General features: G+C 35.6%; 1 protein-coding gene across 4 annotated transcripts in view; it reads right to left on the bottom strand.

Moving 5' to 3' along the window:
* Positions 1 to 4,391: 4,391 nt before the first annotated feature.
* The window catches only part of PCGF5 (polycomb group ring finger 5), a 69,682-nt gene continuing 49,044 nt past the window's right edge, over positions 4,392 to 25,029 (bottom strand). For 3 of the 4 annotated variants that reach the window (XM_061348942.1, XM_061348943.1, XM_061348944.1), the window contains exons 3-10: positions 21,322 to 21,418; positions 16,625 to 16,680; positions 16,442 to 16,501; positions 12,459 to 12,607; positions 11,119 to 11,217; positions 9,426 to 9,515; positions 7,418 to 7,477; positions 4,392 to 5,258 (exon numbers count right to left, since the gene is read on the bottom strand). In XM_061348942.1, the coding sequence (XP_061204926.1) occupies positions 5,211 to 5,258; positions 7,418 to 7,477; positions 9,426 to 9,515; positions 11,119 to 11,217; positions 12,459 to 12,607; positions 16,442 to 16,501; positions 16,625 to 16,680; positions 21,322 to 21,418 (659 nt within the window). In that variant the 3' untranslated portion in view covers positions 4,392 to 5,210. The remainder of the gene's footprint in view (positions 5,259 to 7,417; positions 7,478 to 9,425; positions 9,516 to 11,118; positions 11,218 to 12,458; positions 12,608 to 16,441; positions 16,502 to 16,624; positions 16,681 to 21,321; positions 21,419 to 25,029) is intronic. The other variant, XM_061348945.1, reaches the window with a different exon arrangement.

Genomic DNA, 25,029 nt, shown 5'->3' with positions numbered 1-25,029 from the left:
TGAGAATATGATAAAACTAGTGGTAAATGTGCCGTTGGAAGCTTTCCACATTTCCTTTAGGGTGAATCAATCCCCTTGTGTCTTGGAACACATCCTGGAACATGCTCCAGTAGACTGCAAGTGCTCCTCAAAGTATCTTCAGCTGAACACCTCATGGAAGCATTAACTTGTTCAAACGAGCTAGAAAAGATTCAAACTGCAGAACTGTGAAAACTTTGCTGAAACCTGCAAGAGCTGCTTAGTGAACAAAATCTATGAGCTGATTCCTCCTGTGCAATTAACTCCTCAATGTTTTTACTTGGTGGGCATTAAATAGCGTGGTGTATGGGAATGGGCAAAAGCTGTGTAAGAACCTAGAATTAATTACAGGACAGAGAGTGCCTGAATAGACATTTTAACTGAGATAACAAATTAACATAGCATGAAGTACAATGAGGGCAAATATTCTGCATGATATATGCATTTTTGATGGAAGCAGATGCCTTTAACCTGGCTAGGTTAAGTGAAGAAACTGGACCAAGCTCTTGATTTAAACATCTCTGTTTATATATTTGTTGTGGATAAGCATGTATTTTAACTGCCTTTGGTCTTTTCCAGGATAAAAACGAGTTTGATCAGTCCATGTAATTGACCAGTATTTTATGTAGCCCCCCCATAAACAGTGCTCAATCTTTTTATTTTGAGACACAGGGCTGGCTTGCTTTGAACAACAATTTGTTCTCTAGTATTTCTAGCAGGCACAGTGGCTGTCTGAGATGGAAGCTATTCCTTTTGTTGCAAGTCTTCACAAGAATATATTTTTCTGGGGAGTAAATGCTTCTTGGTGTTTTCAGTGATATAAAAATGCAAAAAAACCCACAAAAGGGACAATGCAACTCAGCAATTGGTTCAATGAAAGGACTAAACCCTGGCCTGTGTTGTTATTTTAGAAAACAGCAGAGAAGGAAAAATTGTTTACTTTTCTCACAAAGTCATGTCTAACAATTATACATGGGAGAGATGAGATGGAACTCTGGACCATCGCCTTGTCTGCAGCAGGGAACAACAGCCTAGCTAATATCTAAAAGGAATGTGATCAATCTCTTTTCTCCTGCAGATAGACTGGAACTGTTTTTGATAACTGCAGAAGAGAAAAGTCAAGTCAAATTGTTGAAAACTATGTAGAAAAAGAGATTCAGAATTCAAGGGTTCCACATTCAGAAAATGAAATAATTTACATAAAAAATTCTTTTCATAATAGTTTCTACTGAGATAGGGGGTTTTGTTCAATTTTAAATTATGTTACAGAACACATTTCTTTTTCTGCTTGTTTGCCATGAAAGAAAGCTTCTCAATACAGCATGTTTATGAAATACTCTTGCTGAAACTATTCAGATCATAGATAAAATACAGAAGCAAATACTACCCTGCCGAATGCAAATAATGGGTTTAAAATGTATTAATAACCAGGCACTTTGCTTTACATAACATTTTCAGTAAAGTCAAAATAATACTTTTTGTCCTTTTTTTTTTTTTTTTGCATAATAACTGCAAGCTAGCTGAGTATGCACAATATAGCGTTGTATATTCCTAGGACCCAAATCACAGAAGCTTTCATGTGAACAGTACCTACTAGAGTGATGAGTCACTTAGATTACTGTAGTCATCTTATTTGGTACTTCATCCAAATAAAAATATGTTTCTAGGACTAAGCCCTTAGCCATGAGAAGGGCAGTAATGAGTGGTGGAAGATACATTTCTTGATTAACCATCTCATTCCATACTGTTTAAGATATTATAGGATCTCGTTCGTAAATTCTAATTTACAGTTCGTTACTAAACAAATGCAGCACACAGCTAAGCTCAACAAAAAGTTACTTACGACTTTCATTAATGAGTTACCCCAGAGTTAAAATCAGATAGAAGGTTTTCACTTTTAGGGTAAAAAAACCCCAAAACACCAAATCTACTAAGTAAGAGATGGCAAGGTTAGGTAGTAGTGTGTCATTTTTTAGGTCTTCTTCCTCTACAGCTAGGTACTGCCAATATGGGAAAGCCATAGCAACACAGTGGCAGCAACACTTATTTTATATTCTTATTCTTTACAAGCATGTCGTTGTGACACTTTGTCATGGAAATGCTCAGGAAGTGTGACTGTACACAATCATCTGCTCTAAGATTGCATATGGCGCAGTTTTAATGGAATGCTTAGGTACTCATCTCACTTTACCCCATCTTTGGCACATAGAAATCTATAGAAACATTAGCATATTCCTATCCTGTTCAGATACTCCCAATTGGCACAGATGAATTAAATATGCATATCTGTAAACACATGGCACGTATGTAGTCTATGGGAGAGAAACATCCTGTAAACAAGGCAATGCCCATGTCACACAAGCTGCCCAGTTAAGATACATACTTCACTGGCACTTCACTGCTACAAAAACTATTAAATTGTAACAGCATTCAGACACTGTGCTATCAAATCAGAAATGCACAAAGTGTAGGTGGCTAGATCATATGCATTTAATGCCATGATTCTCAGCTGGGAACATTAAATTGTATCTGTCTGTATATTCCATGCTTAAAATGAAGATTTGCCTTCTGTAATCTAGCTTTAAGTTGCATCAATATAATACCATGAACTAAACCAGTATCCATGACCAATCAAAAGAATTCATGGTTCTCTGACTTGTGAATACAGAAAGTCATTAAACAGTCAAATCTTCTACTAGTTGCCCTTGAGAAGCCAATATAAAGGAGTCCTGTTTCAGGGGTCTGTTAGGTGGATGAAAACTTCTGTGTAAGGTAACTTAAAATGGATTAAAAAATAATGGTTTTCTCTTTTTAAAACAAGTCTATTCAAACTTGTCAAAACAGCAAGCACAACTGTTGAGAAAAAAAATGTCCCCTGAACCAAGCAGAAATCATACTTAAGTGTACTACCATTAGTTTTGTGATAAACTGAAACAAGCATTTTATGTTAAGTGACTCTACAGTGATGATTCTGGTATAAAAACACGTGAAATATATAAAAACTGTAAGGTGTCATTTGTATGTGCATGTAAATATTTACAAATAATATCTTATTACTACCGTACAAAACAACTGTATATACTAAAGAGAAGTATGATTGGCAATTATAATGCATGCTCTGCTCTTCCAAACTGCTCCATGAGGAGGACCTCTATACACACAAAGAATCTCTGCTTCCCAACAGATTCTGCAGAGGAGAAGGGCCCTCCCTACATGGAGTATCTTCTTGTTTCTGTCAAGTAGCACATCATAGACTGGGTGGGCAAAAAGGTGACCGTTTCCTGCACCCAGCACATGTACCTATCTACAGTGTGGGCAAAGCAGTGCCTGTAACAGTCAGTGCACTATGCCTGCAGAAAGGAGCAGCAGCTGCCTTGACATTTTGCTTCCCCAGGTTTCACTGGCATCTGCACAATATGTGCAACCTTGACCTGCAATGGCAGGTTTCCTAAACAGACTGCTACTGACTGCATCTTTATTTCTGAATGTCATATGGGCTTTGGAGTGCAAGGGTAGAATTCAACCCAACTACATATGGATTCCTCAAGTCATCAATGCTAGAACTCCTACTAACATTAGAGGGGGCAGATTTATCCAGAGCATGCTTAGAAACATACTAAGATACATGAACATAAATTCACAAAGGAGTTACAGACTTGCATCTATTTTTTTTATACTTGATCCCAAGATAGAATTTTCACTTTGTCTTATCTAAGAAGAATTAGTTCACTGTACACTAGCTTCTGAAAAACTGATTTGGCTCCTTTTTGCTGTATGCAAAAGGCCTCAAGAAAGTAAATAGTTATCTACGATACTAGCAGGTGTGTATTAAATAGAAATTACATAAAAGTACTGAACTATAAATATCTCCATAGAATTTAAAGTGAAAAACTCAACTGAATTTCAAGCAGAGCAAAGACAACAGAAGACTACAGAAGACATAGGCATTACCATGCTCCCTGCAACATTACCAGAAACCCCAATAAACGTTCTACACTAGAACCATCACGCTTGCAATACCTAAGGCAACAATCGCTTTATCCAGCACTAACAGGTCTTAGAAAAAGAATGACCTGAACAATTATTTTGGTCAGACTGCTTATCTTCAGTATTGCATTACCTCTAATTTCATGGAAATATTTTATGATGTGACTTTAACTAATGAAAAATTCTGTAATGAATTCTAATCTCCAGGTAGTCACAAAAGATATATAATGTAATTAAAGCTATATGTTATTCCTGTCTTATACACCTCCAACTAATCTTAAAAGGAACTGCTTACTATGAAAGGCAATAATTATGTAAAATTTTGCCTTTGTTGTGGTCTTCTAGTGAACTTTATTTGTTTCGTAGACATCTACATTATTTTTAACTTCATTTTTTAGGGAGGGTTTATTAGAAGAAATGTAATCTGACCAGAAGATATTTTCCTAAATTAGCTAGTATCCCAAATTCCAGTCTTTAGGGAAACCATAGAAAAGTGCAATCACAAAGGCTGCGATGCTTTTAAGCAAAATTAGCAGAATCTACTTAGAAGATTTTAAATTACCATTTTGAATCACCATGTTCTACATCTCTTGTTAAGGTAATCAATCTTCATTCACTGCAAAAGGACTGTTGCACACTCATGAGTGAGCTATACCTGGACCCATGAGAAACTTACCGAGAAAAAAGTAGTGGCCCAATCACCACTTTTCTAAATATATTTTCTATACAAAATATTTTCAAGGTATAATCCTTAGTTATTTGTACAGTACTCTATGGTTTAAACAACAATATCCAGTAAAATAGTTAAGTGTGTGAAACTGCAACACCACATGGAATGAGCACTCTGCCATTTTGCTAGTGTAATCAATATTAGGACCAGAAAAATTTTCTAACACGCAAGCAAAAAATATGTCATAGTTTTTGAATCTCGACTGTACACTTCATGATTTTGGCTATGATCTGCAGCACACTCGTAAGATACACAAATATCTTATGCACATTTCAGTAGCAGAATGGCACTTGGCTTGCTCTAATAAAAACAACAGAGATGCAACTGACAATTTTAAGAAAGACAATGTCCTTATTTGCATGCTGAAAATCTGGTTGTGTCCCCCCCTAATCCAGGCACATCCATTCATTGTGCAATCTGTCGATGGGTAAACAAATAGTGCAGGATTCATCTCAGTGGGATCTGGCCCTTTGGTCTAACCGAAGTCAATTCTAGGTCGATACTGAAGTACCATAGGATAAGACTGAAAACAAAAGCAAGAGAAAAACAACAACACACACAGACAAGAAAAAATGAAGACATAATTCATAAAAAATAGTAAAATGCAGTTAAAGATTGCCTTAAGAATAGCCAGAGATTACCACTGTGTATGACAATCAGTTTTATTTATATAAACTAACTGTATATATTTCAACAGTTAAATTCCTACCCATAGTTCATAATCCATAATCCATAATCAATCTCTAAGTCGGTTAGTTGTAGTTATTTGTCATTAATATAAAACTCCTGTATATGCTTTTATATATTTCATGATTATGCTTTTATATATTTCGTGATTATGTTTTGACACACGTACTTAGAGGGCTCAAACAACTGCTCTTCTTTCTGTGTTGCTGTGTTTGAGAAAAAGCAATCTTGAAATTTTATACTTTCTAAACCAAAGTCTATTAACAGATGATGTACCTGGTTTGATTTTTATAGATACACAGATTCATTGCTATACTAGTAGTCAGCACTAGTTAACCTGAGCCAGTATTAAAAAGAAAGATAAGAAAAGAAAGGTCAAATAGCCGTCAGCTGATTTTCTGAGAGCTGAGGCTAACTTCTCCCACAATCCAAATCCTCAACTTCAGATCTATTGATATATTTTTATTAGTTCTTACCAGAAAAAAAAGAAAACAAATGGGGGGGGGGGGCAAATAAACTGCTTGGATCCCTGAACTGGACAAAACTGTTGTAGAAGGGGAGGCAAGAATAGGTGGGCTTCCAGAAAATGCTCTGGGCAGTTGTTGCTGCAAAGTCCTTTACTAAATGTCTTATTTTTTCAGTCTGCTAGCATTTTACATAAATCTGCTGTTTTCCTATTAACTTCATTAGGACACTGAATGTTTTCTATAGCATAAACCCCAGGAAAATCTTACTGTCTCAGCCACGAGGCAGAGGAACATAGCTGTTTGCTTGCTGGGGATTTACAAAATGGAGTGTAGAGAAATCACAACATAAATCCAGAGGTATTCATAATAGCAGGAGCATTTAGGAGAGAAGACAGGGAGCACCACGTGCATTTGCAGTTAACAAACATATGATACTACAAATGTAGTATCATACTACATACAAATACTACGTATCATACTACATACAAATGTAGTATCATAAACTACTTGATCTCTGTTCTTATGGCATTGAATGTGAAAACCACATCACTTAAATGCTATTTCACATGTTTTTCATTGTGGTTATATAAAGTCTAAAAAGTACTAAATATATATATGAAGTCTCTAAAAGTACTCACATTAACTGGAAGTGCACACAGGCACAGTCACCTCAGTGAAATTGCCATGCAAACCAGTGAGGCTCAGTGGTTTTGCACACAAAATTACAAAGCAACTATACAAATAAAATGCTCCATGCTGGACAATTCTACTCATTGAAGCATGCATGACTGCAGCAGGTCATTCCCACCCATAGTGGGAAGTGACTCTCCATCATTAACTTCAGCTTTTGGCTCAAGCAAAAATATTATTTCAAACTTCCAAAGTAACTTTTAGAAATTAGTTCAAATCAAAATTCTCAATGAGGAAACTGAAATATTCTTTCATGTGGGTATGAACCAGACTGATCAATGAAATTTAGAAATCAACGTCAGTTTGCAAGTTCTGAAGGTTTTGGTTTTGTTACGTTCTAGAGATAAGGCGTTATTCATTTCTAATTTTAAAAGATGCGAAAGGAATACAGTATTAGAAAAATATAACATTTCTTCACTCTATTAAAAAGAACATATGAATTGCCATAAAGAGATGAAATCAGCGTAGTCTCTTTCAACCCACACTCTTTAGTTTGTCCCTTGTCAGTGCTGCCCAATGCTACTGGTAAGAAGGATGAAATAGAAGAGGTAGATAAACCTTCCAGGCTGATGGGGATACCGGTCTACAGAATGACATCTCTCTAATAAACAGATAAACAGCATTATGTAAAGTAAAAGAAATCCCTAAACCTTCTGAATGGGTTCTATTTATTAATTCAATAAAGCTTTCTCTGAAGGAACAAAAATGCTCAGGCCTTGTTCACAGAGTTTTAGCACTTTCTAGTAAGGAATTATAAAAACTCCACAACTTGGATTACAATTGAAGTGCTGACAGGACCTTAATGACTGTAGTATGTACAGTCGTGAGTGCCTCTTACCTGATAAAAAGTGCCATCCTGTGAGCAGACTTGCGAAGATGAGCAGTTCTGACACCGAAACTGCGAAGGAGATGATTTTCTGATCAGATAAGAGGCATCCACAGCTGGACATACACATTCACCATTTAATGCTTTTTCTTTTTTTAAGTTTGCAAATGTAAAGCTTGAAATTAATTTACTCATTTAAAAAAGGAAAGACCTCTCTAATGTATATGTGGATATTCTCCCTTTGCTACGCCTCCTCATGTAAAGTCCACAGGTACATCTCATGGTGCAAGCTCATGGTGAATAGTACCAAAGATGGATATAATGGATTTACTTGATCTTCAGCCAAAAGAAAAGATTGTTAATCAATTTACAACTTCTGTTTTGTAACAAGACCCAACACCGTTAAGGAAAACAAAATCACAGAAGCCCAGATGTTACTGGATTTATTACCAGTACAATGTAATTTGTACAGGTTTTATTCTGTCTTCTCTTGATTTCAGGGGAGTGACTTAATGCTGAAAGGAAAAGGTGTACACATAACCTGGCTATACTATGTGTATGTAAACACATCTTATGAATTTTATCAAGAGTTGTCAACTTTTATATTCAAATTCTGTTAGAAACGATAATTCTGAGAATTTTTAAATAATTAACTAGCACGAATAACATCCTTTTTGTCAAAATGATAGTTACAGTTGCTTCCAAACCCATGCAACTGTCTGAAGTCCATTTGTAGGCAGAGGTGGCAGTATTACATGTCATGAAAGAATTCCATGATCACTAAAGTTGTTGCGTCAACACTTCCCAACAGTACAGCCAATGCTAGCTAAAATATAAGAGGGCAAGCCAAACAAATACCCACTGGTTTCAAGGCAGCACTGGAAAAAAATACTACTTCAAGCTCATCATTGGTACAGTACTGGGGTTTCAGCAATCATCAAATTTCAGTGCAGTATTCCTTTCAGATTTAATGAATACTTGCCTATATATATTAACTCCCCTAATTCCTATCAAAATCTATCTGTCCTCCTCCAGATTAAAGTAAAACTTTAAGAAACTTGTGAATTGTTAACTCTACAATGTGCTCAGTCCTCTGTCTTTTCTGTCTGTGCCCCAATGCTTTTTATTCTGAGTACTAGGAAGCTTAAAAAAAAATAAATCCAGAAAGTCTGGAATTTTCTACAGATATATATGTTAAGTGCTCAACTGAAGCTGCACTCCAATACAACCTCCACGGTAGAGATAGACAACAAATGTGCATCTACTTCAAAGCAATAAACACAAACAAATGTATAAAACAAAGAAAACAAATGGGGATATGACTTCTAAAAAAAAAAAAAAAAAATTTACAAGGCATTATAAGGGCCACTAAATCACATGGAATATCAGACCTGAAAGAAATGTCTCTTACTAAAGGAAATATTCTAAAATATACACATGGAGCAAGGAAAACCCATTCAGCTGTGTTATCTGTATGTTAGTGTTACACAGCGTATCTAAAAAAATGAGTATTAACAGAAATAGTAGCAAAAATTAGATTTCACCAATAACATTTCAGTGTCATTTTCAGTTTACTGGCTGAATAAAAGAGATTCTTAATAAAGAACTGCTGGATACAGATTCCCCAACTACTGGGGATTAGTATTCCCCAACCTCAAAAGGTCACTAAAAGCAAATTCAAATGCAGAAAAAGAACAAGTGCTTGAGTTTTCAGACACCTGACCTAAAACTCTGAGCATAACTTCCATGTAAACCTGATCCCTTGTATAGTGTATAGAGTATATATAGTATATATCCCATGTATAGTGCTATTTTTAAGTTTCAGAATCCACACAATATATGTGCTGCAGGGTTCACTTGTAGGGTTTAACACAAGAAATCCAGAAAACATGCAAAACGCATTTTTAAATAAGGATTTTTTGAAGGATGACAGAATATATTTTGGAACAAGCTGTGAAAGCATGTATACTTTCTATAATAAATATACCAAAACATCATTTAATAATGTAACAGCATTTACGTTTTCGCCTCTTAGTCTCCATCTTGTCATGTAGATGAATTCCATAGTATGATCCTTTCCCATGATTTCTCCATTGCATAGTACATCCAGCTTAAAATACAACAGAACAAACAGTAAGACACAGGGACACAAAATGTTAATGCCTAAATGAACTCCTAAGTGAGCATCATTATACAATAATTCCATCAAAAATGCACATCAACCCTGGAGAACTACAACATACTGACAATATGCTACTTTGTACACTAGTATTCCATTTTATTTTCACTTCTAAGTTTTCAATTATAGTGTCAATAGAAGAAAGTCTGCTAAACTACATAGTAAATCAGTAGTAGATAAAACACTCCCTATATTTAGCAATACTACACAGTATCTGTTTGTAGAGAAAGCCTTGTGCTGTATTTTGAAGGCCTTCTTGATATGTCAACACTTTCATAACCAAAGATCTACAGAATTACTGTAATTTTCATTTAAGAAAAGGCAATTTAAAGAAGTAATTTAAAAATAACTATAAATGACAAAGAAAATACACTTCTGAGTATACAAACATTACTCTTCATTAACTGAAGGCAAAAGGAAAATAAAAGTAGGGATCTTACTGTGGAAAATAAGTTTGACCTGTATTATAACATCTTACTTTTACCCTCCACTGAAAATATTTTACAGTTCTTTCATTACTGCAGCCATAATGCTTTTCTGTTTTTTAGAGGGGAAAAAAAAAAAAAGGGTCAAAATGTTGAAGTAAGCAGATACTACATAACACCATAGCCATTAAGGTGCCAAAGGTGGATTAAATTAATATAATTAACAAAACCAAATAACAGCAAAATGGCTGATCAGCATGTCATGAATCTGACGGACTCCTGCATATAGCCCTCCAATAACCTGTGCACCTGACCCAACTCAGCCCTACCTCTGACCAAAGCTGGGAGGCTGCCATTTGTGCTAAAGGCAGCCTGCAGTTTCTACAGTCGTTGTCTCCTGTAAAAGAACTGGCTGAAGAAATTGTGCTGAGGTCAAAATTCCTGTATCCCTGCAGAGGCAGGAGTCACACACTTCCCAGCTTCACCATGCATTACACCTTCAACCATGTTAAGACATCCCCACAGGGAACAGCCTTGGCCAAAATCAAATCACTCATGCAGCAAAGTGCACGATTCTCTCCTCATCAAATTCCAGTTACTTCCAGAGAAGGTGCAAAAAAGTATCTGCATTTAGAAAAATTCAAATGCTGTTATTCCTCATTTCTTTGTAATTGTTGGATAGTTTCTTATACCTAAAGATAAACTGCAGAGTAGTTTGGTGCATGTCTTAATTGAGCTCTCCTTTACCCCAACAGCTACTAGCCCAAAGCTGTATTAAATGACTTTTTCATTACCCACATGGAAAGAGAAGGCATTTATTTTTTGCAGAAAAATATCAAAACCTAATGTATGTGTCCCTTACAGGTAAGCAACAAACTGAATTTACGAGAACTGTATGAGTTCACTAACTAGAAACTTCAGTCACTGTGATAAAATGATTACTTCTCATTTAAGGGCAGAAAATGTAACTTGGAATATTGAACAGTACTTAGTGATTGGGCTAAAATAAATATTTCTCAATATACTCAAGTTCAAATATGATAAAGTTTCATAAAACCTTAATACTTTGCAGGGAAATAAAAATACAAGCATCATTCTTTCAAATGTACCTCATAAGAACTTGGAAGTTTTAATTTTAAGCTGAGAAACTTTTTGATAGTTCCCACAGTCACTCGAGTGGAACAGCGGATAAATTTCTTCATTAAACCCTAAAGCAACAGCAATGAAACAGAAAAACATGTTAGAATTTGTACTGCAAGAACAGCTGTAATTGATATTTTCTTCAACCAGTAACCAATTTTACTGCACTCTCCTCTAATTCATATTGGCACCAGAGGTTCATTTTTTTCACTTTTTAGCAAAATGGACAAGATGACAAGTTCATTTGACCCATCCAAAAAATACAGAAGGGAGGAAAAAAAACCCAACAAACCACCCCACCAAAACCACCAAAAGGAAGAATTTAAATAATCTGTTTGTGTTAGTAACACTGGGGGTCAAACAGATGTGACATTTCTTAGAATTTCTTCAGTCCTTGAGAGAAAAAGGAAGTAAAAACATCCTCAAATAATCTAGGTGAAATACAAAGAAGCTACAATTCTGCCAGAGCCTAGCAGTTTTGATTCAACAGGAGAGCTGGAAACCTGAGAGTCCTACATGGCAATGGAGATACAGATTTCTTACTATTTAGAATAAACACGGTGATAACATATATGTATATTTTCTTGCTGAATCAAAACTTTCTTACTAAGAACTTTCGAAATTACACATGTAACACGGCACACAGAAAATGTAAGTAGTGCTTTATTAGACAAATTTTAAATATCTTTTATAATTCTTGCCTTTGTAATTTAATAATATTAAATCAAAATCTAAGAGGATTTCTGAACACTTTCTTGTAGATTTGATAGCATTAGGTAATCTTCCCTTCATGAATAGAGACCAAATACCCCTAATTCTTAAAACAGCAGTTAGCAGGTATTACTTTACACATTTTACAGATGGAAGTGACCTGCCCAAGGGCACAAAAGATCCAGATCCCAGTCATTCAGGACACAACATATATGAAAAGCAGCTTCACGCTGGCATGGGAAGAGAGCAGTCCTGAAAGTGTGAGGCAGCTCCTCTACAGCTAGCTTTTTAAGTACACCTGTGGTATGCTGTAATCAGTTGTGCAATGCAGTTATATACCATCAAGGCTGTAGAATACAAAACTATACTTCATATAAAGACAAAATAATCCATGGTCACCAATGGATTTCTGTATGGAACTGTATTTTTTGCAAAATTCCAAGATGCACTGAAATGCTTCAAACAAAAGAACTAAATAAGTGAGGAGGTGGAGACAGATCACCACATTAAGGTGTCTTATTAAAGGTTATAAAATTATTTGGTTCCTGCAAGATGCTATTCTGCAACAACAGCAGCACATATTATCTTTACCACTCACTTTGACAACATTATCTCCTGATTGCCCATTGTTTCGTAAACAGTCAAGGCAGATAGCAATCTGTGGGTCACTCCTGTGGTAGTCTTTATCTTCTTCATTTTCATCACACTCCTCATCTACTTTGGGTTTATCAGCTTTTGGGCTTTCATCTGTAAAATATTAAGATCATATTATTTAAGTGTAAGACAATGAAAAGTGACAGTAGCAATAAACATATTTAAAGCGATACTTCATTTTCAAGTGCATATTTTTTTCTTCAAATTAACTCCATACAATTTTAATTCAGTGCATTCTTAAATCTACCAATTCACAGATATCTGAAAACAGTTTTAGTATTGGAATTAATAGAATATGAAACAACAGATTTCTATGTGACAGAAAATTATTAGGCTCACGGACCACTAATGGTTATGGCTGTCTACTTCTGTTTGTGTTCAGTGATTAAAATCCCACAACTGAGCATGCATCAAGATCATTCAACCTACTTTATGGCAAAGCAGTTCACTGCCAAAAAATAATGCTTTTAAATATATAGCGGAATAACTAATCCTGACTCTTATATATCAAAATAACATGGGCAATCAATTCATATTTACTGTCTGCCACAATAACCCAGCAGAGACTGAAATGTTAAGTAAGCTAAAGAAGACAAAACTTAAATTTCATCCACTTTTGATCCCATCTAGGTAATGTCTTTGTAAGAACTCCAAGTGTCCCTCTCCAGAAGGGTTTTATAACTAAATAGCCATACACATACTTATTCCCCTTTATAAACAAAAATAAGAGGAATGGTCTCCATGTTTTTCAGCAGGGCACACACAGCCTATATAATCACATATATATACCATGTTATCTCTTCACTGATGCTGTTATGTTCTCTATTGATTCCTGGTTTAGAAATTTAACTCTTTAGTAAAATGTAATCTCCTATGGTTTTCAAAGGTTTAGCACAGTTGAACACCTGAATGCTGAGACTAGGTCATACAGCTAGATAAGGCTTCAATGTATGTTAAGTAATAACCATAAAATTAGCCATAAAATGGAGTAATTTTTACAATTTGGAATTCAGCATACAATAACCCTATTTAATACATTTGTGGTTTTCTGTATCCCCAACTTATTTATCTTGATTTAATACAGAAGCTGCTCTCCGTTGGAATAAAACATTATCACAAGTAACTTGAATAAGCTACTTTTGCATTCCCTGAAAACCTTCCAGATCAAATTCTGCTGGGTTTTTTTACATTTACCATAAACTTTTAAAGTTATTTAGAAGAGTTAGAATGAGAAGATAGAATGAAAACTTTAACAAATACCAAGCCATGGCTAAGTTCCTAGACACAGCAATTAGTTCATTTTGTTCAGTTTACATATTCAAGATGAGATTTAAGCTACGTTTATTACTTTCCTTGCATACAATTTTGAAGTATTTTATAATTAGAAAAGATTTGTTCACATGTCCCTACTAGCTATTGACAGATGAATATGTATCATACAGATATTTTGTTCCTATCATCTTGTTATGAACAGAATTTACAGTATCGAACTATAGACACATTCTTTTTTCTTTTTGTGAGAGTCCAGAAACTTTTAATCAAGCAGGCAGTCTACCTGCCACAAGCAGCATTTGTCTTGGGAGTCTGCCTATGATTCACAGATCCTTCGGCAATGCAAACACATCCACAACTTTAAATAGTTATCATTGCTGAGTAACAGAGGAAGATTTAGTTACGCACTTTAAAATGTCTTAAAAGGCAAAGCAACTACAGAAAGTTGTAGAAAAAGCAGAAAACTAGGGAAATTAGCAAATATTCGACTACAAAATCATTCCAGACACAGGCATGCTCACAAAAAAGATCTCATCTTTCAAAGTATTCTAACAGAAAGTCAAATGCTCTTCCAAGTAAATGGCACCAGCCTATTTACTAAAAAAATCCTTGTAGATATTAGAATGAATGATGTTTGTACAGGCAGCCTCCAGGAATCAATGTGATGGTCTTTCAGAGGCATGTTATTAGAATTCAATATGATTTAAAAGAAAAAAACACAAACAAACAAACAAACACCAAGAAAATGAGAAGTTTGGATCTCACCAAAATGGACTTGGTGATTTCCAAGTCAAAAACATCAAGCCAAGAACAGAAGGCAGAACAAAACAAACACCCACCCCCTCTTTCTGTAAGGAGTAAACTGGTGTCTCATTTTTTAATCTCACCTTTCTTGCAAACCTTGGAAATTGTCTATTTTCTGTTCTTTTCCTCAAAATTGAATATAAAACTGATTGCCAGAGAGTGACTCAATGTAAAGCTGTTTGCCCTCTTCCTTTTCCAGTTCAGACTGGAGAGGCCCAATAGAGATTTTTCTTCTCTGAATCACAGTATGTTTCCTGTCATCACCCATCAATTCTCTCTGGTAACCAATACCCTAGTGGAGTCACCAATGCCTGAGATATGCTGTTGTCTGAGGGTTTTTTTCTTTTGAGATGTGAAAATTCTATGCTCTGCAATTTTTTTACAGATCCTGGATGCTAAGGTTGGGAACTGTGTTGTGACCTGCAGATTCTTTTGAATTAACTGACCATATGATTGCAGTATTCAGTATTGATAAATGAAACAGTCCCGTCTTACTGAAATTATTCTCTCCAAATAATCTATTCTCAGGCAAGATTCTAAATGCTTGATTATGGCAGAAAATAGTTTAAATGCTCATAATTTGTCTCATGACTTTTGAATGGTTTGCAGAGTCAAATTTCCATAGCCCAAGGATACAGTCACTAACAGAGCTGGATACATCTGTAGCTATTTAAAAGTGTATTCTCAGAGTTAGAGCCGCCTTCTGATTCACCAAGGAATCCAATCACACATTACACTTAGTAACTGATTTCCATTAGGTTTGCCATTAAATTATGGGAGAAAGTTAACAACAAGAAGAATAAAGAAGTCACATTCTACAAATTTGAAAATTATGTATTTTTCTATTTATATATATAGCAGAAACACTTTTATAAACAGTCAAAAATGTCTATTTTATAAAAATATTTTCTAAGTATTAAAAAAAAATGAATAGCTATACACTATATGCTATGTAAACTAAAAAGATATCATATAAACTGTCCTGAAGTTCTTCATTTAATTATGAAACAGAGAAAAGAACCTTGTCCCTTATAATGGATGCCAAATGCAAATCAACAGAACTAGTGAGAAAGAAAATTAAAAGTTATTAAGTTGAAAAGAAGGTAGTATAAACAATTGAGTGCAGAAGAGTACTGCAAGACATTTACTTGACAGTGATCCTTTACTAAAAATAACTATTTCTTTAGCTTAGCAGAGCCTTTCAAAAGTTCTTTAAAACGTCTAAACCAAACAGACTATGGTTTCAAAATCCTAATGTCAAATTAAACAGGCATAAAACCAGTTAAGTGTAGTCCTCACTTAGCACCTTGATAATCAGCTCCGAAAGTGCATAGGTGAACTACCCAAAAAAATAAGAAAACATAAAAAAAAAGGAAAAAAAGATTTAAAAAAACCCCACAACATTTTGGAATCTATATAAAACAATTGTTTAGCATGTGTGGAAAGCTGTTTTGCTACTTGTCATAACTAATTCTTGACAACCTCCTACTTAACAGCTGGTCAAAGTCAGTAACAGAAAATAATCTGTAAAAACCTCAAGTAGTTCTCCATCTTGATGCATTAAGAAAATTAAGAATTCAAGTGGAAAATCTTATGAGTGTGGAAAGTGAGATCTTAGGGAAATGCAATTAAAATTATGGTAAAACAGGTAATGTTTGTAAAACAAGGGGTTAATAGCTAAGCAGCAGTACATGAAGGCCCAAGCTACATTTATGCAGATTTGTTACAAGTTTCTGTAGTTACCTTTTGAATTTAGTAAAAACAATGCACATGTGTAACTATTTAAAGAAAAAGGGCTTAATCATCAATGTCACTTAACACACAGATGAGAGAGAAAAAAAAAATCATCACCTTGTCCATTTTCTTGAGGTTTATTTTTCTTCCAAAATTCGATCTCCCGCTGCAGTTCCTCTAGTTAACATCAGAGAACAGTCATGTGAATTTTTAAATCAATACTACAGGTATATCACTAGAATCGACCATATGTCCTCCATCAACCCAAACAGGTCGCCCAAAACCAAACGAAAAACTTACGTTCCCGAAGTCCAGGCACCAGCTTAAATATAATTTCCTCTAAGGTGTTATCCAGCCTTTCAAAGGGAAAAAATACATGTCACATTAAGTAGAAACTAGCATTTTATATATTTTCAGCCGTTAAATAACAAAAACTTTTGAATAATAAAAGAGATTGCATATTTCTTATGAATAACGTATCCTGAAAAAATCAGCTGATTTTAGCTTGAGAGACAACATCTCAACCACTTATCTCAGCCACATCCTGAATGGATTTGTTTTAGAATTAACCAAGGAATTTATTTTTTCATGTATAAAGACAAAAAAAACAACCCTCCCCCAAAACATTATACTCTAAAGTTTTCATTATTTTAATTTTTGTTACATGCAAACAATTGTGTTACTAAAAGGAACAAACTTGGAAAAAAGTATGTAATTTTAAGGTCCAGATCATGAGTAATAAGCATGAAACCTGTAAACTCCATGATCATACTAAGTGTTCAAGTGCTTTGGTAGTAAGGCTGTTATGAAAAACTGAACAGACTATTTCCTACTCATTACGACACAGACAAACCAGCCTTGGCAGGAGAAAGAAGACCACAGAGCATCCATGCTGCTCTGGCTAGACAGTTCTCAGTGCCCAACATAATTAATTTAAACTATTTAAATCTGCCATGAATTTGTCTACCAGACGACAGTACGCAGCACAGGCATGTCCTCTGTTACCCTGATATTAGTGCCAGAAACAGCTATTACAGTCCCTTCCAGAGGACATGGTGCATTTTCTTTTGCTGCTGAAGCTAAAATATTTTGCTTCCCTTTTCTCTGAATTTTACCTAGTTTCCTATCCTTTTATCACCCGCTTTCTAGTTCCACTTCCTTTCCTTGCCTCACTTATCATCTGGTTTCCTCTGTCTTACTCTTTTTCATTTCTCTCCTCTGCCCTCTTGTGAACAGTAACTCCCACTGTCCACAGCCTAAACAAAAACCCAGGACAAAACCAAGTACTAAGCAATATGGCCAGAGAAATTAAGTATTCTGACACACAGTCAGAAGCTACAATACAATAATTGACTTTGTTATATTTGATTCCCTTAACTTTTAATCTCAGCAATGAGATACCTATGCACATGTTTGCACATAAACAGATATGTATGTGTACATGTTATTAATAATATACTATTTGCCTGTTAAAAAACCTATGACTGTTCTCTAGCTTTTGTTCACTGGCAGTGGCAAAATAGGAAGACTGAATGATTTTATTGTTGAGGAATGCCTAAAAGCCATTTTAGTAGACAACAGTTCTCTTCTTAATACCAAATATACAAGCAGTCCAGGTTCTCCTTCTTTACAGAATTTCCTTTTGTAATTGAAAATTTACAATCAGACCTATTGCCCAGTTACCTTGTTCTGAGAGTAGTTTCCTGTGTTATCTGTTAGTTCATAAAGACAGTCATACCATAAGAATATTAATGCTTAAGCTACAAACACAATGCATTTCTAATTGCTTCTTCTTATAAATACCCCCAAAATAAAAAGAATCTTTGGCAAGTGAAACAGGCCTCCCCTAAAACAAAGAAGCATAGAGAGTAATTTCTCACAGGTAAGAAGGGAACTAAAACCATGGGATGTCTGCGCACTCAGTTTCTGCTAGACAACAATATAGGTCTAGCTTTCCAAATGGTATGTTATCTCTTCTAGAACCTTTTATCAATATCATAGAATCACAGAATAGTTAGGGTTGGAAAGGACTTTAAGATCATCTAGTTCCAATCCCCCTGCCATGGGCAGGGACACCTCACACTAAACCATGTCACCCAAGGCTCTGTCCAACCTGGCCTTGAACACCGCCATGGATAGAGCATTTACCACTTCCCTGGGCAACCCATTCCAGTGCCTCACCACCCTAATAGTAAAGGATTTCCTCCTTATATCCAATCTAAACTTCCCCTGTTTAACTTTGAACCCAACCCATTACCCCTTGTCCTATCACTACAGTCCCTAGCGAAGAGTCTCTCTTCAGCATGTAATGCAACTAGAGGGTTCTGCTTTCTATGAAGTTCCTGCAGTAGAGCACTGGGAACCTGGGAACCTGTCTTGGAAATGGGATTGATTTCACACTGTAAGAAAGCTCTAATCTTCATTACTTACTCATTAAGAGAAAAGAAATAAGAAGGGAACAACACTAATTTAATTAAAAATCCCACTAACTATTCCTCAAGATGGAATAATACATGCTGGGTTTTCTACATTTATTTTTAAAATTCCCTTTTAGCACTTCCTAATTTGTCTTCAATGGCCCAAACCAAAAGTCTCTAGTAATGCTAACATAGCAAGAAAACCACTATACTTAACAAATCTACAATGCTAGCAGCAAGAACTAGCTTGATGTGCCATAGTCAATAACTTCATTTTCTTTCAAAAATAAACAAAAATAGCTATTTATCCTTATGAGACAATACTACTAATCGATACTTTAAAAACTTAGGAAAAAACCCCACTTATCTGATTTTTAAGTACAGGAAAACTCAAAGGATAAGGGAAAATAATAGGAAATTATAAAAAGATTCTTAATTTTATATACATCTTACAGTGTTCCTATTATCCACTCCTATAAGGACTCTAAACAAAAGATTCATATTTCTGTGACTTGCATTAAACCCATTCCAAAATGAAACTACTTGACATAACTCCAAACACGGTCTCAGTCATTTAGTATGATACTTCCTGTTAATGCCGAAACAGGAGCATTATCAGTTTAGACATGCTTCTTTGCACACTCACATCTTCCAACCTCTAAACCTCTCTTATTCACCCCTTCTATAATACTGAATGAGTTATAACATCAAAGCCATTCCCTGATAACTGTTAATTATCTGAAGTGAAGCAAATGAAGACTATCACTCAAGAGAACTTGCTTTCCAAGAAGCATGCTATCGAGAAAAAAAGCAGCCTACCTTCATGGCAGACCACTGCAGACCCTAGTGAATATTCATGATTCAGAATTCTGCTAAATCAGGAAGGGGAATTCTAGAATTCAGCACTCTTCCTAGACTTTTATTTTGGAGCTCAATTTTGGATTTTAGAGTTTGGCTTATTGCTTCAACTGTCCTAATTGCTGCCAACTGAAAGATACATTTAAAAACCTCACATAGTTATGAAGTTATTCAGAACTGAGTTTATAAAGTGGTTTATACAGTTTATCTGAAAGATCTCAGTTAAAAATACTATCTAGAGTGTTCAACGCCATTTCTCAGAAAATGACTGCATTCTTGAGCAATGATGGGCTGGCCTCTACAGTCAGAGGGTAAGACATATTAAGTTAGGCAGGCAACATCCAAAAAAGATAATTCCATTACACTGTTCATGTGCTTTTCTGATTATTACTTTAGCAAATGTTGAAAACAGTTTCATTAAATACAACCAAACTCCTTGCTATATGCAGTTTGTTGGCAAATAAACACGGTGACTCTAAAAGGAGTTTCAGGAAATAACTGCAGAGAAAATAGCTCTTCCCACATTTCTGGCTTGTGGTCTCAACTTTTCTCACCCTTCTATCATTTCCTGCTTCGAGCGTAGTATTAATTTAGTAAACATCTATTAGAGGCTTCAGAAAATGCATTTTTTAGATCCTATGAAATGGTCCTATCAGAATAAAAGAAATATTTCTAAAATGCTTTTGTTTTCAGCACTCTATGCAGAATCTTCTATTACAACTGACCCAGCACCTCAGACACTGACAGATCAGAATAATACTTAGGGTAAACATCTACCCTTTTAGCCCTGCCCTTTAAAAAAAAACATTCAGATGATAAAGACGTATGGGAACTGCCATGCACACATGCATCAGTCAAAAAGCAAAATATGATAATTTGTAGCAAACACAGTATGTAAATATTTATTGCGACACTGATGTAAGAATATTTCTTCCTAAGCTCCCAACAGTATTACAAACTAATAAAATTGGGGAAGGGGGAGGGACTGTTGGGACTGAGGGCAGGGAGAGGCTTCATCATTTTAGGAAAACATCTAGTTCTTCCACTTATTATGACATTTCTCAGTTTCTCTGTACTATACTTGTAGCAAGGTTATCACCTTTGTTTCAATATAAAATGGCAAAAAGAGAATACAGAATTTCAAGAAAAATAATTGTTTAAAAAATGTGTATTATTGTGACATAAAAAATGCAAACTCTCAAGAAAAGGTACTTTTGGTGTCAGAATTTTCTTTCACGAGTGTCTTTTCATTTATCTGACAGCAGATTTCAATTCAGATTGGTAGGTCTACACCCTGGAAAGCATTCAGTTATTTCTATGATTCATTTTCTATATTGTTCTATGAATTACAAAAAGCTGCACACAGTTTGGAATGCCCTAAAGTACTTGAAAAAGAAATTCTAGAACTTGATTTCATGTAAAGAATAAAAGGTATCTGGTTTATTTGCTTGAGGCATTAAATAATTCAATAATAAAATAAAATTAAACTTGTACAGTCTTTCTGCATTATTCCATTATCTTTCCTCCTTTTATTATATCTGAAAAGTTGATTTACCTTTTACTGGGAGATAAGAAATTGATAGTTTCAATGGCCAAGAACAGTTGATTTATGTATTATACAAAGAACCAAAAAAAAAAATAATTATTTCCTTTCAGGATAAAAATATTAAGATTAATTTTTTGTTCTTCCATTTCAGCAAATGCTGTCCAATGTCATCTTACCTTAACATTTCTAGTGGATTAGTCTCGTGCACTTGGTTGCCACACCTGGGGCAGTCATTGCTGTCTTCAAAGTGTTGAACAATGCAAGTCTTACAAACTGAGAGACGGAAGAAAAAAAAAGGCAAAACCAACTTAGTCTAAGATCTGAATAATATTGCTTGAGCACGACCTAATGATACCAGCTAACTACTTCATGCATCAGAGTATTATTTTAAAGCAAATAAGGAATGTATTCTATCTACTTCTTCCTCAAAGCTGTAGCTACTTCTGCTTGGCCAACACACTGAGTTCAGCAGCACAGATTAAACAAGTGCTGCTTCAAAGTATGCAAGATTTTTACTACTTAAAATTCTCCCAGCATCATAAAATGCAAACCCCATACCATACAGAACATGTAAAAGAGCAGGTTCTGAGAAAGTGCATGCTGGGTTGCTCTAGCCCAGCAAGGCCAACCATCACTTCAGATGATTTCAGAATGACTTACGCACATTATTTTCTTTCCAGCAGTGTTGCTGGCAGCTAAAAATACTGTTGTAAATACTCACTGTAAGATAAAGGTTGACGGAAATTGTACACAGGTTCAATGTAGCTATGTTTCCCTTTTGACATAGTGCCTTCAAAAGCTCTGACAGAACTTACAGGGAACACTTAATAATTGAATCTTGCAATGAAAAATCAGGATCATAACCATGGCGGGTATAAACAAACCCAAAACAACAACAGTGTGAATTTAAAATCCAATAAACTGGAATTAAACCAAACAAGGTGCTACAATTCTGTTGTTTCTAAATGATTAACTGCAGACTGACGACTTTACTGCCATTAATAAGAAAATAGAAGCCAAGCTGATGACAACAAATATGCCTGCTATTATTATTGCATTACAACATTCTGCATGGAGATAAACTCCGTCCTCTGTTTATTATTACTTCACCTAAACTGAAATGAGAACTGCAAATTCATCAGTAAATGGACTGAAAAAATAAATGGACTGCTGCAATTACAATATGCTTTCTGCTGAAACACTGTAATTTCTTTCATCAATTACCTAATGAACTAAGAGTACCTCTAAACAAGCTGGTAAATCCTGATTATATGAAAATCTTTAAGGAATCTTGAAATTCCTTTAACAAATGTCACCTAAGAAGCAAAGTGTGCATTTATCTTTTCTCAGAAGAGCTACTGCAACTCAGCTGACACTGATAATACACATACATTAAACCTGTGCAGATGTTTTTTCCAACTGCTTTAGAACATGAACTTAAGGATGTTAACTTCATAGGTTTGGCTGAAATCACATGAACTTTTCCCTTTAAGTTAGACAGACAGATTTCAGAGCTCTCTGGCTGGCTCTTGGCACCTTCCCCAACCTAAATGGTTCTAGTAGAGCTAGATGCACGGCAGATTTCCGATGATCTGGTAAAACAAGCTCAGGAAGCTCCTGAGTCCTGCCAAATAATCCCAGTAAGTGGGGCGCACTGTGGTCCTCTGCACATAGGGCCTCCAGAACAGCTGAAGATGCTGATGCTGTGAGAGTGCTATTCAACCCTCAGGACAAGAGTTAATTTTTTTCTTAACCTAAAGTTGTGAGGTATTTAGCACTGTCACACAGATGCAAGAACCTGTAATTACAAAACTCTTCTTATGTCACAGATCTTTTATAATTTGTTAAAATACTAGACTTAACTGATTTTTGCACATGCATTCCCTAACACTTCCACAGGGTAAGAAGCAAATATGATGTTCCGCACCTACACAATTTCTTCCTTTTTCCATATACTTTTTATAACTAATACTCCTAAAACTGAATTTTGCTACTACACTTACAGAACATAAAGAACTTCATCACCCATAGAGAAGCCCTCATGCCAACCCAAAGAAGCACTTCAGAACATGCTTAAATTAAAGCACAAGTCCAAATAACTTAAAAAAAATGTAGTAAAGATTTCTATAATCTCTCCTCACTAATATGATCGTGAGTTTCCTCTATAACTGAAAATAATGTAAGTTATCCTTGAAATTGAAAATATATGAAGATTCTCAGCTCAGAGTTTTCCTGAAGATGTAGCATTTGCACATGTTTAACCCAGGGGCAAACATCACAAGGAGGAATTATTTAGCTGATCAGTAGCTCCTCAGCCGTCCCAGCTCCCGTAACTATCTGAACTATCTTTCCTTCTTTCACCTACTTGAAATACAAAGAAGCATAGGGAGCAACTGAAGGCATAGCTCAGTCCCGTGACTGATCAAACACCAGCCACACACATGCAATGATAAAGCCAACCGTATCCTGGGCTGCATCAAAAGGACCGTGACCAGCAGGTCGAAGGATGAGATCCTGTTCCTTTGCTTTCATGAGACCTCACTTGGAGTGTTGTGTGCAGTTCTGGTGTCCTCAACATAAAAAGGACATGGAACTGTTGGAACAAGTCCAGAAGAGGGCCACGAGGATGATCAGGGGACTGGAGCACCTCCCATATGAAGATAGGCTGAGAAAGTTGCGGCTGTTCAGCCTGGAGAAAAGAAGGCTGCGTGGGGACCTCATAGCAGCCTTCCAGTATCTGAAGGGGGCCTATAGGGGTGCTGGGGAGGGACTCTTCATTAGGGACTGTAGTGATAGGACAAGGGGTAACAGGTTAAAACTTAAACAGGGGAAGTTTAGATTGGATATAAGGAAGAAGTTCTTTCCTGTGAGGGTGGTGAGGCACTGGAATGGGTTGCTCAAGGAACTTGTGAATGCTCCATCCGTGGTGGTGTTCAAGGAAGGAGTTGTTCTTTAATTTTTTTCTGTTGTTGTAAACATCTTGTCTGGTATAAACAGCAGCATCTTTATTAGGTCAGTCTTTCTAATCTGACACCAATTTTAATAGAATTATAAAAATAAAAGAAATGGAAAAATGGCATAAATGCAATTGGCATTGGTCAATATAAATTTTGGAACTGATAAGCCTAACTACTAATCTTAGTTGGGAAATTTTTAGCAATGGAGACTCTGAGACGATTAGCACAAAATTTGTTCAAAAGGATTACCAGTAGCTTCATATCAGTACCAGAGAGGTTTCCTTCTGTAGGCAATCAGTACTAGCCGCCTTCCAAAAGCACCTCCCTGTGTTTTAAGGAAGCTATGCCTAAAATTCTTGGAAGAGAATTTAATTCCCTTTACTTGCTCTTGGGATCTCTGTTCCATACACAGAAGTTCTCGCAGACTGTGATAATGAGATGACACTGATCAGACTGCTTTGAAAAGGACTAAATTGCATGGTACACGTATTTAAAATTTGGCTTTGCTAGGCTTTTTGTTTTTCAAAGTAAAGACAAAGAGGACCTTACTGAGCTATGGCTTTAATTTACTGTATGAAATTTGAAACTGTTACTATTCAGAAGAACCCTACGCCACAGGACAGATAACAGACACACTTATTTGAAGTCAGATGACTGACTCCCCAGAACCTCCCAAATACTAATTGCTGCCAAACATAAAGCCTGCTAAAATCCATTGTAATGTTACCTGAAGAAATATTTCTAACTACTATTTCTAATTAATATTTCTAATATTAAATAAATTCTACTATAAACCAATCTATGGAAATAAACTGAATTCCTCAGTCTGAATACATTTACATGCTCTCCTTATAACTCTTTTTGAAAAAAGATGGCACCCTTGGAAGCCATGCATGGTTTAAGAAAGTGACTAATAATTAATGAAGA

Source organism: Neopsephotus bourkii, unplaced genomic scaffold, assembly GCF_033783945.1.
Source record: "Neopsephotus bourkii isolate Nb327-2 ecotype Australia unplaced genomic scaffold, CSIRO-AGI_Nbou_v1 NB_379, whole genome shotgun sequence".
Lineage (NCBI taxonomy): Eukaryota > Metazoa > Chordata > Aves > Psittaciformes > Psittacidae > Neopsephotus > Neopsephotus bourkii.
Note: the sequence above shows the minus strand (reverse complement) of the source record. Positions and strands in the feature narration are given on the sequence as shown.